Consider the following 25,920-nt stretch of genomic DNA (forward strand, 5'->3'; position numbering starts at 1 on the left):
TCTCTGTGATGTCATTCTAATGGGATCCATAAAGAACACAACCCTGTCTCTTTCTCTGTGATGTCATTCTAATGGGATCCATAAAGAACACATCCCTGTCTCTTTCTCTGTGATGTCATTCTAATGGGATCCATAAAGAACACAACCCTGTCTCTTTCTCTGTGATGTCATTCTAATGGGATCCAGAAAGAACACAACCCTGTCTCTTTCTCTGTGATGTCATTCTAATGGGATCCATAAAGAACACAACCCTGTCTCTTTCTCTGTGATGTCATTCTAATGGGATCCATAAAGAACACAACCCTGTCTCTTTCTCTGTGATGTCATTCTAATGGGATCCATAAAGAACACAACCCTGTCTCTTTCTCTGTGATGTCATTCTAATGGGATCCAAAAGAACACAACCCTGTCTCTTTCTATGCGATGTCATTCTAATGGGATCCATAAAGAACACCACCCTGTCTCTTTCTCTGTGATGTCATTCTAATGGGATCCATAAAGAACACAACCCTGTCTCTTTCTCTGTGATGTCATTCTAATGGGATCCAGAAAGGACAGAACCCTGTCTCTTTCTCTGTGATGTCATTCTAATGGGATCCAGAAAGAACACAACCCTGTCTCTTTCTCTGTGATGTCATTCTAATGGGATCCATAAAGAACACAACCCTGTCTCTTTCTCTGTGATGTCATTCTAATGGGATCCATAAAGAACACAACCCTGTCTCTTTCTCTGTGATGTCATTCTAATGGGATCCAAAAGAACACAACCCTGTTCTCAAACATTTACATCAAAAGATGCAAAGTTATGGGCAAAAACACAAAATATTCACATCATATTAAATATTTGTCTTGATCAAATAACATGGAGAACAACCACTTTTTGTGCAGTTTTAATTTACCATCCTTACAAACCACTTAATGTAAATGACTGTATTATACATAGGCTGGTCATCTAGGTTTGCATGGTGCGTGCAACACCAGGGTTGTGGGTTCGATTCCCACAGGGGACCAGTATGAAACTGTTTGCACTCACTACTGCAAGTTGCTCTGGATAAGAGTGTCTAATAAAATGGAAAAGGAATTCATAAACCATTTCAGTTTTTACAAAGTACTTCAACAAACTGGAAAACATATCAAGCAAGTATTTTTTATATTCCACAACTATTATTAGATGAACTGTTTTGTACAGATAATTATCAGACTCAAGTTACAAATGATGGTAAACACTCAAATGCATTTAGTTAAAACATTTCCACAAAAGTAGTGCACTGGGCCTTTACTAGTCCTGTGTTAGCGGACTGATATACTCTTCAGCGCGGGCAATTATTTTGTTGCAGCACCCGCAAACTACTTCCCGCAGCTATGCTCTGATGTGTTGTTCTATGGGTCTGAGAGAGGCTACAGTAACATTCCCGTCAAGGTGTTTTCAGAGGGTAGAAGTAGGCATACGAAGAAAAAAAAGCATTGGGGGGTGGAAACTAAATACCTCTGGTTTTTAAACCGCTGTAATTCGACCAACAAAGAGAAGGGGTCCGAGACTGTTTTAGCTGAACTGAAATGCGTTTTTAATCAAATACATTCGTTTTGGATTTTAAACCCGCGTGTTTTTTTTTCATGCAAGTGAGTAAACTTTCTGAGGGGCGGGTTTACTTTTTACCCCAGTCTGTCTATTCGCGTCAAGCAGGCGTCACCACCCCATTTTTGGGGAGTTGGTGCGCTCCTTACCTCAAACTCAACTGGATGGAAATCCGTGGACACCAAAAGTCCCGAGTTATTTCTGGAGCTTTGTACTGGGTTGAAGGAGGATAAGAAAGCGGGGGGGTTACTTTTCACCAATTGTCATGATAATTGTTGTACATAGAGAAATAAGGAAAAATCCTGCTGTTATTTTCGCTGGATGGAACTCAGTAAAAAGGTTAGTAAAAGTAGCCTTTTCTCAAAACTTCACTGGCTTGGAGGAATCTCAAGCGGTGCCAACATGTATGCGCAAGTGTGCATGTGGAACTTGGTTTTGTAGCCTTTTGTGACTTGTGGGGAAATGATACAGGTATTTGTTTGTCAGCTGATTTGATTTAATGGTAGTAAATTGGCAAGGGTAGGCTACTTGACCATTTGCGTCACTCTTGCTCTGTTGCAACCATCAATTCTATAATTGCTACAGATAAGAACCGATCTTGCTTTAGCCCCCCTACCCTACGTTTTAGGGGGAAATTGACTTCATTACCTACGATCAAAGTTGAAAAGTCTATCTTGACGTGTGGGTCCTGCTTACAACGTTGACATCACCTCAGCCAAGTCTCATAGACAAGACGTAGCATAGTAAACGTAAATCCGGGATGCTGAAACTAGTATGATATGGTTACGTAAGACAGAAGGTTATTTAAAGGGACATTTAAAAAATAATTAAATGTTATGTTAATCATCTCCAGTACCACCCCAACATTAACGTATGTAAAAATGTCGCGTTGCTATGTTTTGTAGTAAAAAAAGATAGAGGAAGATACGTTTTACCAATGACATTGGTTAAAATCACAATGCACACCAATTCAACTGACCTGAGCCCTAGGACCATGCCCCAGGACTACCTGACATGATGACTCCTTGCTGTCCCCAGTCCACCTGGCCATGCTGCTGCTCCAGTTTCAACTTCCACCTGACTGTGCTGCTGCTCCAGTTTCAACTGTTCTGCCTTATTATTATTCGACCATGCTGGTCATTTATGAACATTTGAACATCTTGGCCATGTTCTGTTATAATCTCCACCCGGCACAGCCAGAAGAGGACTGGCCACCCCACATAGCCTGGTTCCTCTCTAGGTTTCTTCCTAGGTATTGGCCTTTCTAGGGAGTTTTTCCTAGCCACCGTGCTTCTACACCTGCATTGCTTGCTGTTTGGGGTTTTAGGCTGGGTTTCTGTACAGCACTTTGAGATATCAGCTGATGTACGAAGGGCTATATAAATAAATTTGATTTGATTTGAATTATCAGGAGGTGTTGCCTCCTAATTGTCTATTTATTGGTGGATGTCATTGGAAACATTTATCTTTTTTAATACAACACAAACTTGCCATTTTCCAATTTAATACAAATAAAAAAATGTAAATCACATTTCCATCAGTATTCAGACCCTTTACTCACTACTTTGTTGAAGCACCTTTGGCAGCGATTACATCCTCGAGTCTTCTTGGGTATGACGCTACAAGCTTGGCACACCTGTATTTGGGGAGTTTCTTCCATTTTCCCCTGTAGCTCCTCTCAAGCTCTGCCAGGTTGAATGGGGAGCATCGATGCACAGCTATTTTCAGGTCTCAAGTGATGTTCGATCGGGTTTAAGTCCGGACTCTGGCTGGGGCATTGAGACTTGTCATGAAGCCGCTCCTGCTTGGTCTTAGCTGTGTGATTAGGGTCGTTGTCCTGTTGGAAGGTGAACCTTGACCCCAATCTGAGGTCCTGAGAGCTCTGGAGCACTTTTTCATCAAGGATCTCTGATACATAGTTTCTGATGACATTTTGACGTTTTTGTTCGTTTCAGACTTCGTGAAGTTTTTTTTTTCTGGCTGTTCAGACACACATATTTTTTTCACGGAGGCACCCCAAAGTTGGTAGCTGAAGTCTACGCCCATTTGTCAGTGATTCGTCAACAGTAGGAACTCTTATTTTAATAACATATGGGGGTGAAAGGGTGTTTCACATGTCACCATTAATATCCACACTATGAGGAGAGTTAATATCCACACTATGAGGAGAGTTAATATCCACACTATGAGGAGAGTTAATATCCACACTATAAGGAGAGTTAATATCCACACTATGAGGAGAGTTAATATCCACACTATAAGGAGAGTTAATATCCACACTATGAGGAGAGTTAATATCCACACTATGAGGAGAGTTAATATCCACACTATGAGGAGAGTTAATATCCACACTATAAGGAGAGTTAATATCCACACTATAAGGAGAGTTAATATCCACACTATAAGGAGAGTTAATATCCACACGATAAGGAGAGTTAATATCCACACGATAAGGAGAGTTAATATCCACACTATGAGGAGAGTTAATATCCACACTATGAGGAGAGTTAATATCCACACTATGAGGAGAGTTAATATCCACACTATGAGGAGAGTTAATATCCACACTATGAGGAGAGTTAATATCCACACTATGAGGAGAGTTAATATCCACACTATGAGGAGAGTTAATATCCACACTATGAGGAGAGTTAATATAAAGTCCCTCTTAATTCACCTGCACATTCATTTCTTTGTTGTTCTGTTTCCATACAATCCATTATGTACAATTACACTAAATATTATTTGAATAATGCAAGTTTTTAAGTTTTTTTAAATCCCTGCTGTCTTTAAAATGACATTCAGGAGCTAAAGGTTTTCAATAGTTGTTTTTAATTAATACAAAAATATATACATTGGAATATATTGGAATGATATATAAATATAATATGGGGAAACTGGCCCCCAGGTGCCAGTTTTCCCCGAGTAGGGGATGGAGCGAGTTGCCCCCAACACACTCATCCAACATATTACTACTTTACTTTAAAATGATCTACATTCTTCTCTCAAAACAAGTGGATTATTTAAGACTTAAAAAAATGTAAAATTATATATATATATAAAAAAACATCTGGCAACATCTTGTGGTTTTAATGTGAATTACAGGGGGGGGGGGGCAAGTTTCCCCCTAGTACCCTAACGGTGCTCCTATGAACGGTCTAAAACCGGGCTTAGTTCAGTTCACAGAGAGACAACGTGATTTCACATGACAAGACATAACTGCCTGCGGTCATAGAAGGTAGAACTGAAGTAAGCCAATGGAAGTCTGTCTGTCTTTCATCGGCTTTAGCTCTGCTCTGGGACTCTGTTATTTATTCAGACAGGGGCTTTGATTTAAGATGGTAAGATTAGCCACGTTGCTTTATGTGTTTTATAAAAGACAGAGAGGACATTTAATTGAAAGCAGCAGCATTTGTCAGCTGACATGGCAATGTTACTGATACTTAACGTAAACTCACTTCCCTCCTTCCTCCCATCCTACCTTAGTCTATAGTAGACGTATTCATTTAAAGGTGTCCGCGTGCCTCCCATCCTACCTTAGTCTATAGTAGACGTATTCATTTAAAGGTGTCTGCATGCCTCCCATCCTACCTTAGTCTATAGTAGACGTATTTATTTAAAGGTGTCCGCGTGCCTCCCATCCTACCTTAGTCTATAGTAGACGTATTCATTTAAAGGTGTCCGCGTGCCTCCCATCCTACCTTAGTCTATAGTAGACGTATTCATTTAAAGGTGTCCGCATGCCTCCCATCCTACCTTAGTCTATAGTAGACGTATTTATTTAAAGGTGTCTGCGTGCCTCCCATCCTACCTTAGTCTATAGTAGACGTATTTATTTAAAGGTGTCCGCGTGCCTCCCATCCTACCTTAGTCTATAGTAGACGTATTCATTTAAAGGTGTCCGCATGCCTCCCATCCTACCTTAGTCTATAGTAGACGTATTTATTTAAAGGTGTCCGCATGCCTCCCATCCTACCTTAGTCTATAGTAGACGTATTTATTGAAAGGTGTCCGCGTGCCTCCCATCCTACCTTAGTCTATAGTAGACGTATTCATTTAAAGGTGTCCGCATGCCTCCCATCCTACCTTAGTCTATAGTAGACGTATTTATTTAAAGGTGTCCGCATGCCTCCCATCCTACCTTAGTCTATAGTAGACGTATTAATTTAAAGGTGTCCGCGTGCCTCCCATCCTACCTTAGTCTATAGTAGACGTATTCATTTAAAGGTGTCCGCGTGCCTCCCATCCTACCTTAGTCTATAGTAGACGTATTAATTTAAAGGTGTCCGCATGCCTCCCATCCTACCTTAGTCTATAGTAGACGTATTAATTTAAAGGTGTCCGCGTGCCTCCCATCCTACCTTAGTCTATAGTAGACGTATTAATTTAAAGGTGTCCGCGTGCCTCCCATCCTACCTTAGTCTATAGTAGACGTATTTATTTAAAGGTGTCCGCATGCCTCCCATCCTACCTTAGTCTATAGTAGACGTATTTATTTAAAGGTGTCCGCATGCCTCCCATCCTACCTTAGTCTATAGTAGACGTATTCATTTAAAGGTGTCCGCATGCCTCCCATCCTACCTTAGTCTATAGTAGACGTATTTATTTAAAGGTGTCCGCATGCCTCCCATCCTACCTTAGTCTATAGTAGACGTATTCATTTTAAAGGTGTCTGCATGCCTCCCATCCTACCTTAGTCTATAGTAGACGTATTCATTTAAAGGTGTCTGCATGCCTCCCATCCTACCTTAGTCTATAGTAGACGTATTTATTTAAAGGTGTCCGCATGCCTCCCATCCTACCTTAGTCTATAGTAGACGTATTCATTTAAAGGTGTCCGCATGCCTCCCATCCTACCTTAGTCTATAGTAGACGTATTCATTTAAAGGTGTCCGCATGCCTCCCATCCTACCTTAGTCTATAGTAGACGTATTCATTTTAAAGGTGTCTGCATGCCTCCCATCCTACCTTAGTCTATAGTAGACGTATTCATTTAAAGGTGTCCGCATGCCTCTCATCCTACCTTAGTCTATAGTAGACGTATTCATTTAAAGGTGTCCGCATGCCTCCCATCCTACCTTAGTCTATAGTAGACGTATTCATTTAAAGGTGTCCGCATGCCTCCCATCCTACCTTAGTCTATAGTAGACGTATTCATTTAAAGGTGTCCGCATGCCTCCCATCCTACCTTAGTCTATAGTAGACGTATTCATTTAAAGGTGTCCGCGTGCCTCCCATCCTACCTTAGTCTATAGTAGACGTATTCATTTAAAGGTGTCCGCATGCCTCCCATCCTACCTTAGTCTATAGTAGACGTATTAATTTAAAGGTGTCCGCATGCCTCCCATCCTACCTTAGTCTATAGTAGACGTATTCATTTAAAGGTGTCCGCATGCCTCCCATCCTACCTTAGTCTATAGTAGACGTATTAATTTAAAGGTGTCCGCATGCCTCCCATCCTACCTTAGTCTATAGTAGACGTATTCATTTAAAGGTGTCCGCATGCCTCCCATCCTACCTTAGTCTATAGTAGACGTATTCATTTAAAAGTGTCCGCATGCTTCCCATCCAAAATTGTTCAGAAGTTTTGGTACATATTTTATGACAACGTTTTGTGACATTTTTGTTCGTTTTGGACTTGTTTTTTCCCCCGGCTGTTCGGGCGCAGGAAGCCAAAGTTAGTCTATGTCCCTTTGTCAGTGATTGGTCAACAGTAGGGATTATTCAATAAAGCGAGAGATTACTTGTTTTCATGCAAATACTTTCATTGAGAAATACTGCACCAAAAATCTGAGTAAAATTGCACCAATAAGATCTCCTCAGCAAACAAGTCAAAATGAATGACAGATCTCTTGAGTTATGGAAGATATTAAATCTGACTATTTTGAAGAAGTGTATACTGGCTATGGCATCTCAAAATGGACAAACAGTACTATTGCCCCCCCCCCCCACACCCCTATTTTTTTCTCTTTGGCAAATCACAGGAGTGGAATGTAGTAGCTGAACAGAGGCTATCGATTTAGATCAACCAGAATAAACTGGTACCAGACTTCTTCTTCACTGGCATCTGTATGATCAAAGTGTGTGCGGTTATATCGTTGTAGCTTGGGGATAGCTGTAAAAAAAAGCTGTAAAATGTCCTGTAGCCCAGATTGTGTGTTTGTGTTGTCTAGGGGGAGGGAGGAAATTAGAAAGTAGTTTAAACAAATAAGGGCAACAGTTGTATAACACTGGCAGACTGTTGAAAGTCAGGGAATTAGAGTTTAAGAAAAGGCTGCTGTTACACACACAAGACGTTTATTCTTTCAGTGAAATACTGAACCGTTCCTTATTTTATCTAACGGGTGGCATCCATCAGTCTAAATATTCCTGTTACATTGCACAACCTTCAATGTTATGTCATAATTATGTAAAATTCTGGCAAATTAGTTCGCAATGAGCCAGGCGGCCCAAACTGTTGCATATACCCTGACTCTGCGTGCAATGAACGCAAGAGAAGTGACACAATTTCACCTGGTTAATATTGCCTGTTAACCTGGATTTCTTTTAGCTAAATATGCAGGTTTAAAAATATATACTTCTGTGTATTGATTTTAAGAAGGGGATTGATGTTTATGGTTAGGTACATTGGAGCAACGAAAGTCCTTTTTCGCGAATACGCACCGCATCGATTATATGCAACGCAGGACATGCTAGATAAACTAGAAATATCATCAACCATGTGTAGTTATAACTAGTGATTATGATTAAGTTTAATGCTAGCTAGCAACTTACCTTGGCTTCTTACTGCATTCGCGAAACAGGCGGGCTTCTCGTAAGGCAGGTGGTTAGAGCGTTGGACTAGTTAACCGTAAGGTTGTAAGTTAGAATCCCCGAGCTGACAAGGTAAAAATCTGTCGTTCTGCCCCTGAACAAGGCAGTTAACCCACCGTTCCTTGGCCGTCATTGAAAATAAGAATGTGTTCTTAACTGACAAAATGACCGATTTTCCGATTGTTATAAAAACTTGAAATCGGCCCCAAATAATCGGCCATTCCGATGAATCGGTCGACCTCTAGTCTCTGGTATCAGTAACAGACAGCTGGATGGAACAGTTTGGTCGTTGTTTTTCTCCAGAGTTGAGTCGTTTGCCAGGGATCCCTAACCTGCAACCTCAATGCTATAAGAATCAGACTAGTTTAATCCTGACTGAGCAGTGCAGCAGATGAACAGGCCTGACTGTGTGGTTGACTGAGCAGTGCAGCAGATGAACAGGCCTGACTGTGTGGTTGACTGAGAAGTGCAGCAGATGAACAGGATATAGGTTGTAATACAGACAACTGGGAGGACAAATACAGACTGTCTTGTCTGTTTGAATCCATCTCATTTAGTTTGTGTTATATCTGACTGTGTTTTCTCACCAGGTTACGCTCTGGGTAAATCCTGCTTCTTGCGCTTCAACCATCCAGAGGAGGCCAGCCATATGAACAGCATGCTGCCTCTGAAGACCCCTGTCTCACCCCTGGGCTACAGCACAGGTAACATACACGCCCCTACCCTCTATCACCTCTGACCTCCCCTTGACCCCAATCCTCGCTTCTACTTTGTTCACTCCCCTCCCTCCCCCATAGATCCCATCAGCCCATAGTCCCTCAAATGTTATATGACTTCCTCTCTTCCACTGAGGATACAGTTAGGAAGTGGAGGTGGAACCCATCTTGACAGTTGTGTGTGATTGAGACGTGTTCATGCGTGACGAAGGCATTCTTGCGTCCCTAATATATGCGATATCTTCATAGAGGGGTCTCTGAAGAGCCACAGGGTTAGAAACACAGAAGGGATGCTTTATTGTAGGGTGTAAAACTGTCTGTTACACCCCACAAACCTAAAACACACTTCTCTAGACCAAGGCTGGTGGAATGTTCTTCAGAACTGGCGATCGCTGTCGTCATGGTGATGCAGCTGTGTTCCGCTGTAACCGTGGTGATTGTTCAATCAATCAAATTTATTTATAAAGCCCTTCTTACATCAGCTGATGTCACAAAGTGCTGTACAGAAACCCAGCCTAAAACGCCAAACAGCAAGCAATGCAGGTGTAGAAGCACGGTGGCTAGGAAAAACTCCCTAGAAAGGCCAGAACCTAGGAAGAAACCTAGAGAGGAACCAGGCTCTGAGGGGTGGCCAGTCCTCTTCTGGCTGTGCCAGGTGGAGATTATAACAGATCATGACCAAGATGTTCAAATGTTCATAGCTGACCAGCAGGGTCAAATAATAATCACATTGGTTGTCGTGGGTGCAACAGGTCAGCACCTCAGGAGTAAATGTCAGTTGGCTTTTCATAGCCGATCATTCATAGTATCTCTACCGCCCCTGCAGTCTCTAGAGAGTTGAAAACAGCAGGTCTGGGTCAGGTAGCACGTCCGGTGAACAGGTCAGGGTTCCATAGCCGCAGGCAGAACAGTTGCAACTGGAGCAGCAGCACGGCCAGGTGGACTGGAGACAGCAAGGAGTCATCAGGCCAGGTAGTCCCGAGGCATGGTCCTAGGGCTCAGATCATCCAAGAGAAAGAGAGGGAGAGATTTCGAGAGAGCATTTGATCACGGTATGTGTGTGATTCTGGAGTACATCAGTGCTGTTCGCTTGCTGTCTCTGCAGTTAGGCAACAGGAATGTACACACACAAACATACATCTGTATAGGGATCTCTCTCACACATGCACACACACACAAACACACAATCAGATATAACACAAACTAAATGAGATGTTTCTGAGAGCTTTGTGAGAGTGTGGTTGTCTTATGGTTATTTTTCACACAAATCAAATTGTATTAGTCACATGCGCTGAATAGAACAATGTGTTGTAGACATTACAGTGAAATGCTTACTTACATTAACCAACAATGCAGTTTAAAAATATATGAAATAAGAATAAGAAATGAAAGGAACAAGGAAGTAAAAAGCAGAAGTAAAATAAAAATGGCGAGACTATATACAGGGGGTACAGAGTCAATGTGGAGGCTATATACAGGGGGTACCGGTCAATGTGGAGGCTATATACAGGGGGTACCGGTCAATGTGGAGGCTATATACAGGGGGTACCGGTCAATGTGGAGGCTATATACAGGGGGTACCGGTCAATGTGGAGGCTATATACAGGGGGTACCGGTCAATGTGGAGGCTATATACAGGGGGTACCGGTCAATGTGGAGGCTATATACAGGGGGTACCGGTCAATGTGGAGGCTATATACAGGGGGTACCGGTCAATGTGGAGGCTATATACAGGGGGTACCGGTCAATGTGGAGGCTATATACAGGGGGTACCGGTCAATGTGGAGGCTATATACAGGGGGTACCGGTCAATGTGGAGGCTATATACAGGGGGTACCGGTCAATGTGGAGGCTATATACAGGGGGTACCGGTCAATGTGGAGGCTATATACAGGGGGTACCGGTCAATGTGGAGGCTATATACAGGGGGTACCGGTCAATGTGGAGGCTATATACAGGGGGTACCGGTCAATGTGGAGGCTATATACAGGGGGTACCGGTCAATGTGGAGGCTATATACAGGGGGTACCGGTCAATGTGGAGGCTATATACAGGGGGTACCGGTCAATGTGGAGGCTATATACAGGGGGTACCGGTCAATGTGGAGGCTATATACAGGGGGTACCGGTCAATGTGGAGGCTATATACAGGGGGTACCGGTCAATGTGGAGGCTATATACAGGGGGTACCGGTCAATGTGGAGGCTATATACAGGGGGTACCGGTCAATGTGGAGGCTATATACAGGGGGTACCGGTCAATGTGGAGGCTATATACAGGGGGTACCGGTCAATGTGGAGGCTATATACAGGGGGTACCGGTCAATGTGGAGGCTATATACAGGGGGTACCGGTCAATGTGGAGGCTATATACAGGGGGTACCGGTCAATGTGGAGGCTATATACAGGGGGTACCGGTCAATGTGGAGGCTATATACAGGGGGTACCGGTCAATGTGGAGGCTATATACAGGGGGTACCGGTCAATGTGGAGGCTATATACAGGGGGGTACCGGTCAATGTGGAGGCTATATACAGGGGGGTACCGGTACAGAGTCAATGTGCGGGGGCACCAGTTTTGTTGTGCCCTCTTCACAACTGTCTTGGCGTGTTTGGACCATGTTAGTTTGTTGGTGATGTGAACACCGTCGATGAGAATGTGGGCATGCTTGGTCCGCCTTTTCCTGTAGTCTACAATCATCTCCTTTGTCTTGATCATGTTGAGGGAGAGGTTGTTGTCCCGGCACCACATGGACAGGTCTCTGACCTTCTCCCTATAAGCTGTCTCATCGTTGTCGGTGATCAGGCCTACCAGGGTTGTCATCGGCAAACTTAATGATGGCGTTGAAGTCATGCCTGGCTATATAGTCATGAGTGAACAGGGAGTACAGGAGGAGACTGAGCACACACCCCTGATGGTCCCCTGTGTTAAGGATAAGCATGGTGTTGTTATCTATCCTTACCACCTGGGGGTGACCCGTCAGGAAGTCCAGGATCCAGTTGCAGAGGGTTCCAGGGTCCTTAGCTTAGTGATGAGCTTTGGGGGCACTATAGTGTTGAATGCTGAGTTGTAGTCAATGAACAGCATTTTCACATAGGTGTTATTTTTGTACAGGTCGGAAAAGGCAGTGTGGAGTGCAATAGAGACTGCATCATCTGTGGATCTGTTCGGGCAGTGTGCAAATTGGAGTGGGTCTAGGGTTTCTGGGATAATGGTGTTGATGTGACCCAGGATCAGCCTTTCAAAGCACTTCTTGGCTACAGAAACGAGTGCTACGGGTCGGTAGTCATTTTGGCAGGTTACCTTAGTTTTCTTGGGCACAGGGACTATGGTGGTCTGCTTGAAACATGTTGGCATTACAGACTCGGACAGGGAGAGGTTGAAAATGTCAGTGAAGACACTTGCCAGTTGGTCAACACATGCTCGCAGCACACGTCCTCGGAATCCATCTGGCCCTGCGGCATTGTGAATGTTGACATGTTTAAAGGTCTTACTCACATCGACTGTGGATAGCGTGATCACACAGTCGTCCGGAACAGCTGATGCTCTCATGCATGTTCCATTATTATTTGACTCGAAGCGAGCATTTAATTTAAAAAAAATACATTTCACCTTTTATTTAATCAGGTAGGCTAGTTGAGGACAACTTCTCATTTGCAACTGCGACTTGGCCAAGATTAAGCAAAGCAGTTCGACACATACAACAACACAGAGTTACACATGGAATAAACAAACATAATAAAGTAGAAAAATCTATATACAGCATGTGCAAATGAGGTAGGATAAGAGAGGTAAGGCAATAAATAGGCCATGGTGGCAAAGTAAATACAATATAGCAATTAAACACTGGAATGGTAGGATGTGCAGAAGATGAATGTGCAAGTTGTGATACTGGGGTGCAAAGGAGCAAGATAAATAAATACAGTATGGGGATGAGCTATGTACAGGTGCAGTGATCGCTGAGCTGCTCTGACAGCTGGTGCTTAAAGCTAGTGAGGGAGGTAAGAGTCTCCAGCTTCAGAGATTTTTGCAGTTCGTTCCAGTCATTGGCAGCAGAGCACTGGAAGAAGAGGCAGCCAAAGGAAGAATTGGCTTTGGGGGTGACCAGTGAGATAAACCTGCTGGAATGCGTGCTACGGGTGGGTGCTGCTATGGTGACCAGTGAGCTGAGATAAGGCGTGGCTTTACCTAGCAGAGACTTGTAGATGATCTGGAGCCAGTGGGTTTGGCAACGAGTATGAAGCGAGGGACAGCCAATGAGATTATACAGGTCGCAGTGGTGGGTAGTATATGGCGCTTTGGTGACAAAACGGATGGCACTATGATAGACTGCATCCAATTTGTTGAGTAGAGTGTTGGAGGCTATTTTGTAAATGACATCGCCAAAGTCGAGGATCTGTAGGATGGTCAGTTTTAGGGTGTGTTTGGCAGCATGTGTGAAGGATGCTTTTTTGCGAAATAGGAAGCCGATTCTAGATTTAATTTTGGATTGGAGATGTTTAATGTGAGTCTGAAAGGAGAGTTTACAGTCTAACCAGAGACTTAGGTATTTGTAGTTGTCCACATATTCTAAGTCCGAACCGTCCAGAGTAGTGATGCTGGACGGGTGGGCAGGTGCCGGCAGCAATCGGTTGAACAGCATCCATTTTAGTTTTACTTGCATTTAAGAGCAGTTGGAGGCCGCAGAAGGAGAGTTGTATGGCATTGAAGCTCATCTGAAGGTTAGTTAACACGGTGTCCAACGAAGGGCCAGAGGTATACAGAATGCTGTCGTCTGCGTAGAGGTGGATCAAAGAATCACCAGCCGCGAGAGCGACATAATTGATGTATACAGAGAAGAAAGTTGGCCCGAGAATTGAGCCCTGTGGCACCCCCATAGAGACTGCCAGAGGTCCGGACAACAGGCCCCCGATTTGACATACTGAACTCTATTGGAGAAGTAGTTCTGCACAGTAATGTCTCTTATCGATGGCGGTTATATCGTTTAGGACCTTGAGCGTGGTTGAGGTGCACCCATGACCAGCTCTGAAACCAGATTGCATAGCGGAGAAGGTATGGTGAGATTCGAAATGGTCGGTAATCTGTTTAACTTGGCTTTGGAAGACCTTAGAAAGGCAGGGTAGAATAGATATAGGTCTGTAGCAGTTTGGGTCTAGAGTGTCTCCCCCTTTGAAGAGGGGGATGACCGCAGCAGCTTTCCAATCTATGGGAATCCCAGACGATACAAAAGAGAGGTTGAACAGGCTAATAAAAGGGGTTGCAATAATTTCGGCAGATAATTTTAGAAAGAGAGGGTCCAGATTGTCTAGCCCGGCTGATTTGTAGGGGTCCAGATTTTGCAGCTCTTTCAGAACTATCTGGATATGTGTGAAGGAGAAGTGGGGAGGTTTGGGCGAGTTGCTGTGGGGAGCGCAGGGCTGTTGACCGGGGTAGGGGTAGCCAGGTGGAAAGCATGGCCAGCCGTAGAAAAATGCTTATTGAAATTCTCAATTATTGTGTGTTTCCTAACCTCAGTGCAGTGGGCAGCTGGGAGGAGGTGTTCTTATTCTACATGGACGTTAGTGTCCCCAGAACTTTTTAAAGTTTGTACTACAGGATGCAAATTTCTGTTTGCAAATCTAGCCTTAGCTTTTCTAACTGCTTGTGCATATTGGTTCCTAACTTTGCTTATGGCGAAATATAACTCATTGAGTGCAGTCTTAGTCTTAGTGCCAGCATTGGTCTGTCGTGGTATATAGACAGCTACGAAAAGTACAGATTAAAACTCTCTAGGTAGATAGTGGGGTCTGCAGCTTATAATGCGAGCCAAACCTTGAGACTTCCTTAGATATCGTGCACCAGTTGTTGTTTACATATAAACATAGTCCACCCCCCTTGTCTTACTAGCCACCACTGTTCTATCCTGCCGATACACTGTATAACCTGCCAGCTTTATGTTGCTAATGTTCAGCCACGACTCCATGAAGCATAAGATATTACAGTTTTTAATGTCCCCTTGGTAGTTTAATCTTCCTCGTAGGTCTTCGATTTTATTTTCCAATGATTTGCAGGTTAGCTAGTAGAACGGAAGGCAGTGGGGGTTTATTCGATCGCCTACGAATTCTCAGAAGGCAGCCCGACTTCCGTCCTCTTTTTCTACGTCTTTTCTTCACGCAAATGACGGGGATTTGGGTCTGTTCCCGGGAAAGACATTTGGGCTCGTCGGACTCGTTAAAGGGAAAATAATCTTCTGCCAGTGACACATCCACATCATTACTGGAATGGTGCAGGATAGCCAGCTAGCACGTAAAATTCTGAGAACCATATGTTTCTTAGGTTGGATTTTCAGTACTTCAGCATAACGTTTTCTGCTTGTTTCCTCATGGTTCTATTTAAAGTCATGTTCTCAGAACATTAAGAAAACTTTCCATAAAAACCACAAGAAAACAACATTAGTAACATTCCAAAAATGCTCTAATAATAATAATCTAAGTTATTTATAAACATATACATTTTGTTCTCAGCGACAACAATTGTCTATCCTCTCTTGTTTAGTGTGTTCAGGTGGGTTGGTCGCGGCCACTGATTGGCCACACCGGATCTTAATGAGTGTTTACTTTGAAATGGGGTTTCGTTTGAATAGACTAAAATGAACAGCTACATATGAGTTAAAAAAAAAAACATGTCATGCTAGCTCCATCCTGGTGGCACACAGTGGACTAATTCCATGGATAGAGAACAGAAGAGCATAGGTTCGAATCTCACTGTCGCCGTGTCACAATAAATAAAGAAATGTGTTATTATGATTAACACCTATGCAAATTCATTTCCATTTGGCCTGTCTGTGCCTGGAATTCAGAACAGTTAACCAGCTAGCAGTGTTATTATGATTAACACCGATGCAAATTAATTTCCATTTGGCCTGTCTGTGCCTGGAATTCAGAACAGTTAACCAGCTAGCAGTGTTATTATGATTAACACTGATGCAAATTAATTTCCATTTGGCCTGTCTGTGCCTGGAATTCAGAACAGTTAACCAGCTAGCAGTGTTATTATGATTAACACCGATGCAAATTAATTTCCATTTGGCCTGTCTGTGCCTGGAATTCAGAACAGTTAACCAGCTAGCAGTGTTATTAAAGGTAGTATTGAAACATTCAGTAAACGTTTTAAGAAAGTTATTAAAAAACCTCCAATCAACCCTAGAATTTACATTCTCAGAACGTTAATAAAACCTCCCAGGAAAACGTTCAGGCAACCCTAGTAAAACGTTCTCAGAACCTCCCTGCAACATCCCTCGTTCTAATATTTATTTACATATTTCTTAATTCTGTTCTTTTACTTTTGGATGTGTGTATTGTTGTGAATTGTTAGATACTACTGCACTGTTAGAGCTAGGAACACAAGCATTTCACCACACCGGCAATAACATCTGCTAAATATGTGTTTGTGACCAATACAATTTGATTTGTATGTTCCCTTCCCAGAACGTTTATTTAAAAAAAAAAAAAAATGTTTTATCGATCAGGAAACTTTCGACTTCATTCCCAGAACCAATGGGCAACCATAAATGTTCATTCCCAGAACCAATGGGCAACCATAAATGTTAATTCCCAGAACCAATGGGCAACCATAAATGTTCATTCCCAGAACCAATGGGCAACCATAAATGTTCATTCCCAGAACCAATGGGCAACCATAAATGTTCATTCCCAGAACCAATGGGCAACCATAAATGTTCATTCCCAGAACCAATGGGCAACCATAAATGTTCATTCCCAGAACCAATGGGCAACCATAAACGTTAACGTTCATTCCCAAAACTTCCAAGGAGCTGCATACTGGGTAGATACACACATGCCCGTCTACATTTAGTGGTTCTATGTGTGTCTTGGAAGTCATGATGGTATGGATAGAACTGTCCCATTACTCAGGTAAGGGAAGAAATGTTTCTCTATCGTTGATGAGTAAAATAACTGTTTCCTCTCCATTGCTTTCACCTATAGAGTGTTTTCAGATCAGCGATGATGGAGGGGAAATTGAACCGTCAGGGGAATTGAGGAAATTCCTGACCGCTTACAGTATTTATATTTCCCCAAATTCCAAAGTAAGGAAGTCAATTGCTCTGCTACTTTTAGAAACCTGAACTACCATGTGTGTATTAGTTTTGGATCTGAGAATAGGTGTGTGTGTGTGTTGGCTGTCAGGCCCTCTGTGTTATGGGCCATTTTGTATAGCAGCTCTCTGCATTTTGGGTTATGGGTGTTCTGCCAAGCCCAGCTAGGAATCAACTTAGCTGCACGTACATCCACCATGCAACTTTCACACTCACTCCTAATGGGGCGGCACAGACTGGCCCACGTATACACAAAGCTATTAATACCTCTCTCCTTCCTCAGTCCAATAGGCTTCAACAGACTAAACAGACAACCATTGGACAGGGAATGGAAATATTTTCTTCACTATTCACTTAACGGTGAACATGGACACTTTAAAATAACATCTCTTATGTATCAACTCTCCTCTCTCGCTCTCTCTCTCTCTCTCTCTCTCTCTCTCTCTCTCGCTCTCTCTCGCTCTCTCTCGCTCTCTCTCGCTCTCTCTCTCGCTCTCTCTCGCTCTCGCTCTTGCTCTCTCTCTCGCTCTCGCTCTCGCTCTCGCTCTCGCTCTCGCTCTCACTCTCGCTCTCTCCCCAGACTATCTGAAGTTTAGTAGTGACTACAGACATGGGGAGGTGGGAGGTGCCAGCAGCGCCAGAGGGATGCGCTCAGCCTCAGAGCTCCGTGATTTGATGGACACCTTACAACGCAAGAAGATCGCCCTGGAGACAAGCCTGAGAGCCAATGGGGACGCTAGCCCCTCCTACTTCAGTATGACACAGGTATGACAGCTGTAAAGCTCTCCCAGCAGGATCAACCATACTCAAAAGGCAGACCCAGAACGGGGTCAATACGGATCTCCTCCCCATGGCAAAATGTGTACAAGTTGAGAAACTGAGCATTATGACTCCGCCAACAAGAGGGGCATGAACAGTTTGGAGTTTCATGCATTGTGAGTTGGGGAGTTTATTACTAAGTCAATACATTACAATATAATTTGGTCCAAGAGACTCCTGAACATCTTCTACCCCCAAGCCCTAAGACTCCTGAACATCTAATCAAATGGCTACTATTTGCATTGACCCTGCCCTCCCCCCTTTATGCTGCTGCTACTCTCTGTTCATTATCTATGCAAAGTCACTTTAACTCTACCAACATGTGCATATTACCTCAATTACCTCGACTAACTGGAGCCCCCGCACATTGACTCTATACTGGTACCCCCTGTATATAGCCTCACTACTGTTATTATACTACTGCTCTTTAATTATTTGTTACTTTTATTTTGTATTTTTTACTTACCAATTTTTTTATATATTTTTTTAACCTATTATTGTGATCGACTACAACAGGTATTACAGTGAAATGCTGACTTACAGGCTCTAACCAATAGTGCGGTTGAATCATGACGTTGGTGATCTTCAGGTCGAAGCTCTAGAAAGAGGCCCGAGTTCCCGACTCAGGAATTCTGAGTTGGATGTCCGTTCAAAACATATTTTCCCAGTCCCCAGTTGTCTTGAACTCACTGGAGGCGCAGTTCCTAGTTCCCAGTTGTCTTGAACTCACTGGAGGCGCAGTTCCTAGTCCCCAGTTGTCTTGAACTCAATGGAGGCGCAGTTCCTAGTTCCCAGTTGTCTTGAACTCACTGGAGGCGCAGTTCCTAGTTCCCAGTTTTCTTGAACTCACTGGAGGCGCAGTTCCTAGTTCCCAGTTGTCTTGAACTCACTGGAGGCGCAGTTCCTAGTTCCCAGTTGTCTTGAACTCACTGGAGGTGCAGTTCCTAGTTCCCAGTTGTCTTGAACTCACTGGAGGCGCAGTTCCTAGTCCCCAGTTGTCTTGAACTCACTGGAGGCGCAGTTCCTAGTTCCCAGTTGTCTTGAACTCACTGGAGGTGCAGTTCCTAGTTCCCAGTTGTCTTGAACTCACTGGAGGTGCAGTTCCTAGTTCCCAGTTGTCTTGAACTCACTGGAGGTGCAGTTCCTAGTCCCCAGTTGTCTTGAACTCACTGGAGGCGCAGTTCCTAGTCCCCAGTTGTCTTGAACTCACTGGAGGCGCAGTTCCTAGTCCCCAGTTGTTTTGAAATGTGCAGAATGTTTATCCTTTTAAGCTTAAAGACCCTTTAGCCCAGACTTGGACCACACATCCACTCCACTGAGTAGCAGGCTAGTGAACGCTTTGCAATGCTTGCAGTTAGCCACTGATTCCTTCCAAACCACTCATTGTTGAATCTGCGATTTCCAACTTGTTGTGTGATGTTTATGGCCTATGAGCACCGATACGTTTTATCAATAATTTCTCTTAATTGAAAAGGATCATCATCATTCATGATGATGACTGATAGATAGCTTGCTAGCTAAGAATTTTGAAAGTATAACGTTGACCGTCCAATCAAAGCTACTGTAGATATGTGGTTTGACGTCATTTTATCTTTGGCCAATGACTTTGAGCCTTCTTAGATGGGTACTTCAGTAACTCTATGGCAGCACCCAAGGGTCTTGAATTATTTTGCTCTCCCCGTAGATTTTGTGGCGTCGTAGTGTCCCCGTGAGTGACAGAACATTGTGCCAATCACGGCACAACTAGAAAACATTACCAACTACTACACTCCGTATTTTCCGCTGGCTGCCCCACCACCACAGAAAACACTGAGCTAGGCTGAAACACCACCACAGAAAACACTGAGCTAGGCTGAAACACCACCACAGAAAGCACTGAGCTAGGCTGAAACACCACCACAGAAAACACTGAGCTAGGCTGAAACACCACCACAGAAAGCACTGAGCTAGGCTGAAACACCACAGAAAGCACTGAGCTAGGCTGAAACACCACCACAGAAAGCACTGAGCTAGGCTGAAGCACCACCACAGAAAGCACTGAGCTAGGCTGAAACACCACCACAGAAAACACTGAGCTAGGCTGAAGCACCACCACAGAAAGCACTGAGCTAGGCTGAAACACCACCACAGAAAGCACTGAGCTAGGCTGAAACACCACCACAGAAAACACTGAGCTAGGCTGAAACACCACAGAAAGCACTGAGCTAGGCTGAAACACCACCACAGAAAGCACTGAGCTAGGCTGAAGCACCACCACAGAAAGCACTGAGCTAGGCTGAAACACCACCACAGAAAGCACTGAGCTAGGCTGAAACACCACCACAGAAAACACTGAGCTAGGCTGAAACACCACCACAGAAAGCACTGAGCTAGGCTGAAACACCACCACAGAAAACACTGAGCTAGGCTGAAGCACCACCACAGAAAGCACTGAGCTAGGCTGAAACACCACCACAGAAAGCACTGAGCTAGGCTGAAACACCACCACAGAAAGCACTGAGCTAGGCTGAAACACCACCACAGAAAGCACTGAGCTAGGCTGAAACACCACCACAGAAAGCACTGAGCTAGGCTGAAACACCACCACAGAAAGCACTGAGCTAGGCTGAAACACCACCACAGAAAGCACTGAGCTAGGCTGAAACACCACCACAGAAAACACTGAGCTGGGCTGAAACACCACCACAGAAAACACTGAGCTAGGCTGAAACACCACCACAGAAAGCACTGAGCTGGGCTGAAACACCACCACAGAAAACACTGAGCTAGGCTGAAACACCACCACAGAAAGCACTGAGCTAGGCTGAAACACCACCACAGAAAGCACTGAGCTAGGCTGAAACACCACCACAGAAAACACCTGCATTTTGGAGCTGCCTTACTCAAGAAAGCAAAAAAAGAGACCATGTTTGTATGCAGCTTTATTAACTCAATCATTTATGATTTTTTAAATGTTTGCATACTGATATGTGACATGTATTAATGCCAAAATAACAGGCAACAACAACCAAAATGATCTGCCTCACTTGCCCTGAATGGGTTACCACTGCACCTAGGAAATGTGTGTGACCGGACCTTCTCAAATAGTAGTTGAGTACCCCTGCTAGATGGACATTCCTAATACATTTTCTTCTACTCTTCTCCCTCCCAGTCTCCACCCACCACGTCTGTGACCTCACCCACCTCGATGTGGTCAGCCTATCAGGAACAGGCTAGGCGCTTCTACGGCTCTGATCGTCCTCCTCTCTCTGGCAAAGCTGCCGCCCCTCGCTCCCCCTCTCGGCGCTCTGACCCCCCTTCCTCCCGAACCTCCATGACCCGGAAACAATCATACCAATCACAGGACAGCCTGCTCATCTCCCCTGGCAATGGGCGACGCCCACTAAACCCAAACTCCTCCCCCCTGGTGTTGATGCGGAACTGTGGAGGTTCCTCTAACTCAGTGGCCGGTGGTGATAGCCTCTCCCCTCCTCCACCCTCATCCCTCTTTCCAACTAGTGGAGCAGCCAGCATGCCCTCCAGTCCCCGCCTGGGACTACGAAGCCACGGCAACCATGAGCCGGTGCCTAGCAACCGAACCAGGAAGTACTCTGCAGGTTCTATAGGCGGCATAATGGAAAGTCACAGCTGCTCATTGCCCCGCCTCTGCCCCTCATCACCTCGTTCCCATGACAACGGAGCCCTGGCCCTGTTTTCCCTGACCTCTAATCCTCTACGCAACTCCTCTCACAACAATAGCCAAAACCATACCACAAACAACAACTACAATCATAACCAAATCACTAACTTCACCTACAGCCAGGCTCAAAACATGAACCGGAACCAAGGAGAGGGGGTGGAATCCATCTCTCTCTCCATCCCTGAATCTCCCACCCAGGCCCCTCCAGACATGACCTCACCGTCCCTATCAGGGGGCTCTTCCAGCCCCGGTGTGGCCAAGATACTCAGCTTCACCTCCACCAGCTCCACCTCCAGCCTTCAGGAGCCAAAGAGGTCAGCCAGCCGAGGAGCCTCCCCTGGACCAGAGCTCTTTCTGGGGGAGAGGCGGAGAGAGCACAGGGGGGGAAGACTGGAGCCTGGGCTAGGATTAGAGGAACGAAGGCAGTCATTTGGAAAGGGAGGGGTGGGGCTGGGGGCGGGGTTGACCCCACCAGGGGGGTTCAGGGTGAGGAGTGGCAGTATCAGCTCCCTGAGTGGGAAGGAAGAACTGACTGACTACCACCATCGCCAGAGAGACGAGAGACTACGAGAACAGGAAGTGGAGAGACTGGTGAGTTGTGTGTGTGTGTCTGAAATTATCCAAATGAAATAGTAATTCAATTAGGAACAGGATGGGTGGAATCAGATGACTTCCCTCTCACCTCTCGACCTCTTGAAGACATTGTTCAGGAGGTGCACTGTTTGGGCGTACGCACACACACACACAGATGAATATGCACACACACACATGTTCCCTGAAGGAGGTTCAGTGCCAAGGTAGATACCTCTGGCTGCTAGCCTATGCTAAGATACGTAGCTATTCTCACTCCTTCACTTTGTTGGGTCTGGTTCAGAGGAAAGTACAGACGTCTTTGGGCTCTCCTTGGTGTGTGTGTGTGTGTGTGTGTGTGTGTGTGGTTCCATAAGTCAGGCCATCTGGAGTTCCGCCCAGTTGGGTTGGTCCGGGTCATTTTGGAACCCATAACAGAAATGTCAGATGTGGGTTAGAACCAGATTGAATTAATGACTGGGAATATACCGCAGGTGGATATACACTCTCCCTCTTTCTCTCGCTCTTTCTCTCGCTCTTTCTCTCGCTCTTTCTCTCGCTCTTTCTCTCGCTCTTTCTCTCACTCACTCGCTCTTTCTCTCGCTCGCTCACTCGCTCTCTCTCGCTCGCTCACTCACTCTTTCTCTCGCTCACTCTCTCTCACTCACTCTCTTGCTCTTTCTCTCGCTCTCTTTCTCTCGCTCTCTTTCTCGCGCTCTCTTTCTCTCGCTCTCTTTCTCGCGCTCTCTTTCTCGCGCTCTCTTTCTCGCGCTCTCTTTCTCTCGCGCTCTCTTTCTCTCGCTCTCTCTTTCTCTCGCTCTCTCGCTCGCTCTCTCTCTCACACTCTTGCTCATTCTCTCGCTCACTCTTGCTCTTTCTCTCGCTCTTTCTCTCTCTCTCTCACTCGCTCTCTCTCTCTTTCTCTCTCTCTCTCTTTCTCTCGCTCTCTCTTTCTCTCGCTCTCTCTTTCTCTCGCTCTCTCTTTCTCTCGCTCTCTCTTTCTCTCGCTCTCTCTTTCTCTCGCTCTCTCTTTCTCTCGCTCTCTCTTTCTCTCGCTCTCTCTTTCTCTCGCTCTCTCTTTCTCTCGCTCTCTCGCTCTCTCGCTCTCTCGCTCTCGCTTTCTCTCGCTCTCGCTTTCTCTCGCTCTCTTTCTCTCGCTCTCTCGCTCTTTCTCTCGCTCTCTCGCTCGCTCTTTCTCTCACTCACTCTTGCTCTTTCTCTCGCTCTCTCGCTCACTCTCTTGCTCTCTCTCTCGCTCACTCTCTCGCTCTCTCTCTCGCTCTTTCTCTCGTTCTTTCTCTCGCTCTTTCTCTCGTTCTTTCTCTCGCTCACTCTCTCGCTCGCTCTCTTGCTCTCTCTCTCACTGTCTCGCTCTCTTGCTCTCTCTCTCTCATCTCAATTCAATTCAAAAGGCTTTATTGGCATGGGAAACAGTGCATTCAGAAATTATTCAGACCCCTTGACTTTTTCCACATTTTGTTACGTTACAGCCTTATTCTAAAATGGATTCAAGTTTTTTTCCCTCATCAATCTAAACACAATAATAATGACAGTGAAAACAGGTTTTTAGAAATACATCATTTACATAAGTATTCAGACCCTTTGCTTTGAGACTTGAAATTGAGCTCCGGTAAATCCTGTTTCCATTGATCATCCTTGAGATGTTTCTACAACTTGATTGGAGTAAATTCAATTGATTGGACATGATTTGGAAAGGCACACACCTGTCTATGTAAGGTCCCACAGTTGACAGTGCATGTCAGTGCAAAAACCAAGCCACGAGGTTGAAGGAATTGTCTGTAGATCTCTGAGACAGGATTGTGTCGAGGCAGAAATCTGGGGAAGGGTACCAAAATATGTCTGCAGCATTGACCACCGAGACTGTTCCTTGAGTTGGCCTTCCAACCACACTGAGCAATCGGGGGGAATGAGTGTTGGTCAGGGTGGTGAACAAGAACACGATGGTCATTCTGACAGAGCTCCAGAGTTCCTCTGTGGAGATGGGAGAACCTTCCAGAAGGAAAACCATCTCTGCAGCACTCTACAAATCAGGCCTTTTATCCTCTTTGGGCTGCAATCCCGTTAACGGGATCGATATGACAACAGCCAGTGAAAGTGCAGGCCGCCAAATGAAAAACTACAGAAATCTCATAATTAAAATTCCTCAAACATACATGTATCTTATACCGTTTTAAAGGTAGTCTTGTTGTTAATCCCACCACAGTGCCTGATTTCAAATAGGCTTTACGGCGAAAGCACCACAAACGATTGTTAGGTCACCACCAAACCACAATAAAAACAGCCAATTTCCCCAGACAAAGAGGAGTCACAAAAGCACAAATAGAGATCAAATTAATCACTAAACTTTGATTTTCATCAGATGACACTCATAGGACTTCATGTTACTCAATACATGTATGTTTTGCTTGATAAAGTTCATATATATATATATATATAAAAAAATCACGTTACATTCACTAGTTCCAAAAACATCCAGTGATTTTGCATAGCCACATCGATTCAACAGAAATACTCATCATAAATGTAGATGATAATACAATTTATACACATGGAATTATAGATATACCTGTCCTTAATGCAACCGCTGTTTCAGATTTCTAAAAAACTTTACGGAAAAAGCAAACCATGCAATAATCTGAGACGGCGCACAGAACAATCAAGTCAAAATAGCCACCATGTTGTAATCAACATAAACCATATATTACATGCTAAATATTCATCAGAATGCACTCTCAGGAATCCCAGGTCCACAATAAATGCTTGATTTGTTCGATAATGTCTGTTATTTATGTCCAATTAGCTACTTTTGAAGGCGTGTTTGGTACACCTATCCAAACGCTGGAGCTGGTCGACCATTTTTTTCAGACAAAATCTTGAAAAAGTTACATTACAGGTTGAAGAAACATTTCAAACTAAGTACAGAATCAATCATTAGGATGTTTTTATCATAAATCTTCAATAAAGTTCCAACCGGAGAATTCCTTTGTGACTTGAGGAGGAACGGAACGCAGGAAGATATCATGCGGTATGCGCGTGACCTGGAACTGGCTCTCTGCCAGTAGTCTGACTCATTTCCCTCTCATTCAGTCCCACAACACAGTAGAAGCCTCATTCAAAATTCTATAGACAGTTGACATCTAGTGGAAGCCCGAGGAAGTGAATCGTCATTCATATCTCAAGGGGATTTCAATAGGGAATGGGTTGAATATATACCAACCTCAGATTTATCACTTCCTGGTTAGATTTGTTCTCAGGTTTTTGCCTGCCATATGAGTTCTGTTATACTCACAGACATCATTCAAACAGTTTTAGAAACTTCAGAGTGTTTCTATCCAATACTACTAATACTGCTAATATATGCATATTATTAGTATCTGGGACAGAGTAGCTGTCAGTATACTCTGGGCACACCTTATTCATCCAAGCTACTCAATACTGCCCCCATGTCACCAAGAAGTTAAGAGTTGAAGTATAGCCAATTTGTCTGTATATTTTATCATTTCATGTAGGATATCATCAACACCGCAGGCCATTTTGGGTTGGAGGGTTTGTATTTTGTCCTGTAGTTCATTCAAGGTAATTGGAGAATCCAGTGGGTTCTGGTAGTCTTTTAATATCTGATTCTAAGATTTG

General features: G+C 44.3%; 1 protein-coding gene across 2 annotated transcripts in view; it reads left to right on the forward strand.

Annotated features, from left to right (window-relative positions):
* Window positions 1–1,352: 1,352 nt before the first annotated feature.
* Window positions 1,353–25,920, forward strand: part of LOC109900115 (pleckstrin homology-like domain family B member 2) — a 52,838-nt gene continuing 28,270 nt past the window's right edge. Inside the window, exons 1-4 of one of the 2 annotated variants that reach the window (XM_031836377.1) lie at window positions 1,353–1,915; window positions 8,980–9,093; window positions 17,779–17,963; window positions 21,169–22,287. In XM_031836377.1, the coding sequence (XP_031692237.1) occupies window positions 9,039–9,093; window positions 17,779–17,963; window positions 21,169–22,287 (1,359 nt within the window). In that variant the 5' untranslated portion in view covers window positions 1,353–1,915; window positions 8,980–9,038. The remainder of the gene's footprint in view (window positions 1,916–8,979; window positions 9,094–17,778; window positions 17,964–21,168; window positions 22,288–25,920) is intronic. The other variant, XM_031836378.1, reaches the window with a different exon arrangement.

This window comes from Oncorhynchus kisutch, linkage group LG11 (genome assembly GCF_002021735.2).
Source record: "Oncorhynchus kisutch isolate 150728-3 linkage group LG11, Okis_V2, whole genome shotgun sequence".
NCBI classification, from domain to species: domain Eukaryota; kingdom Metazoa; phylum Chordata; class Actinopteri; order Salmoniformes; family Salmonidae; genus Oncorhynchus; species Oncorhynchus kisutch.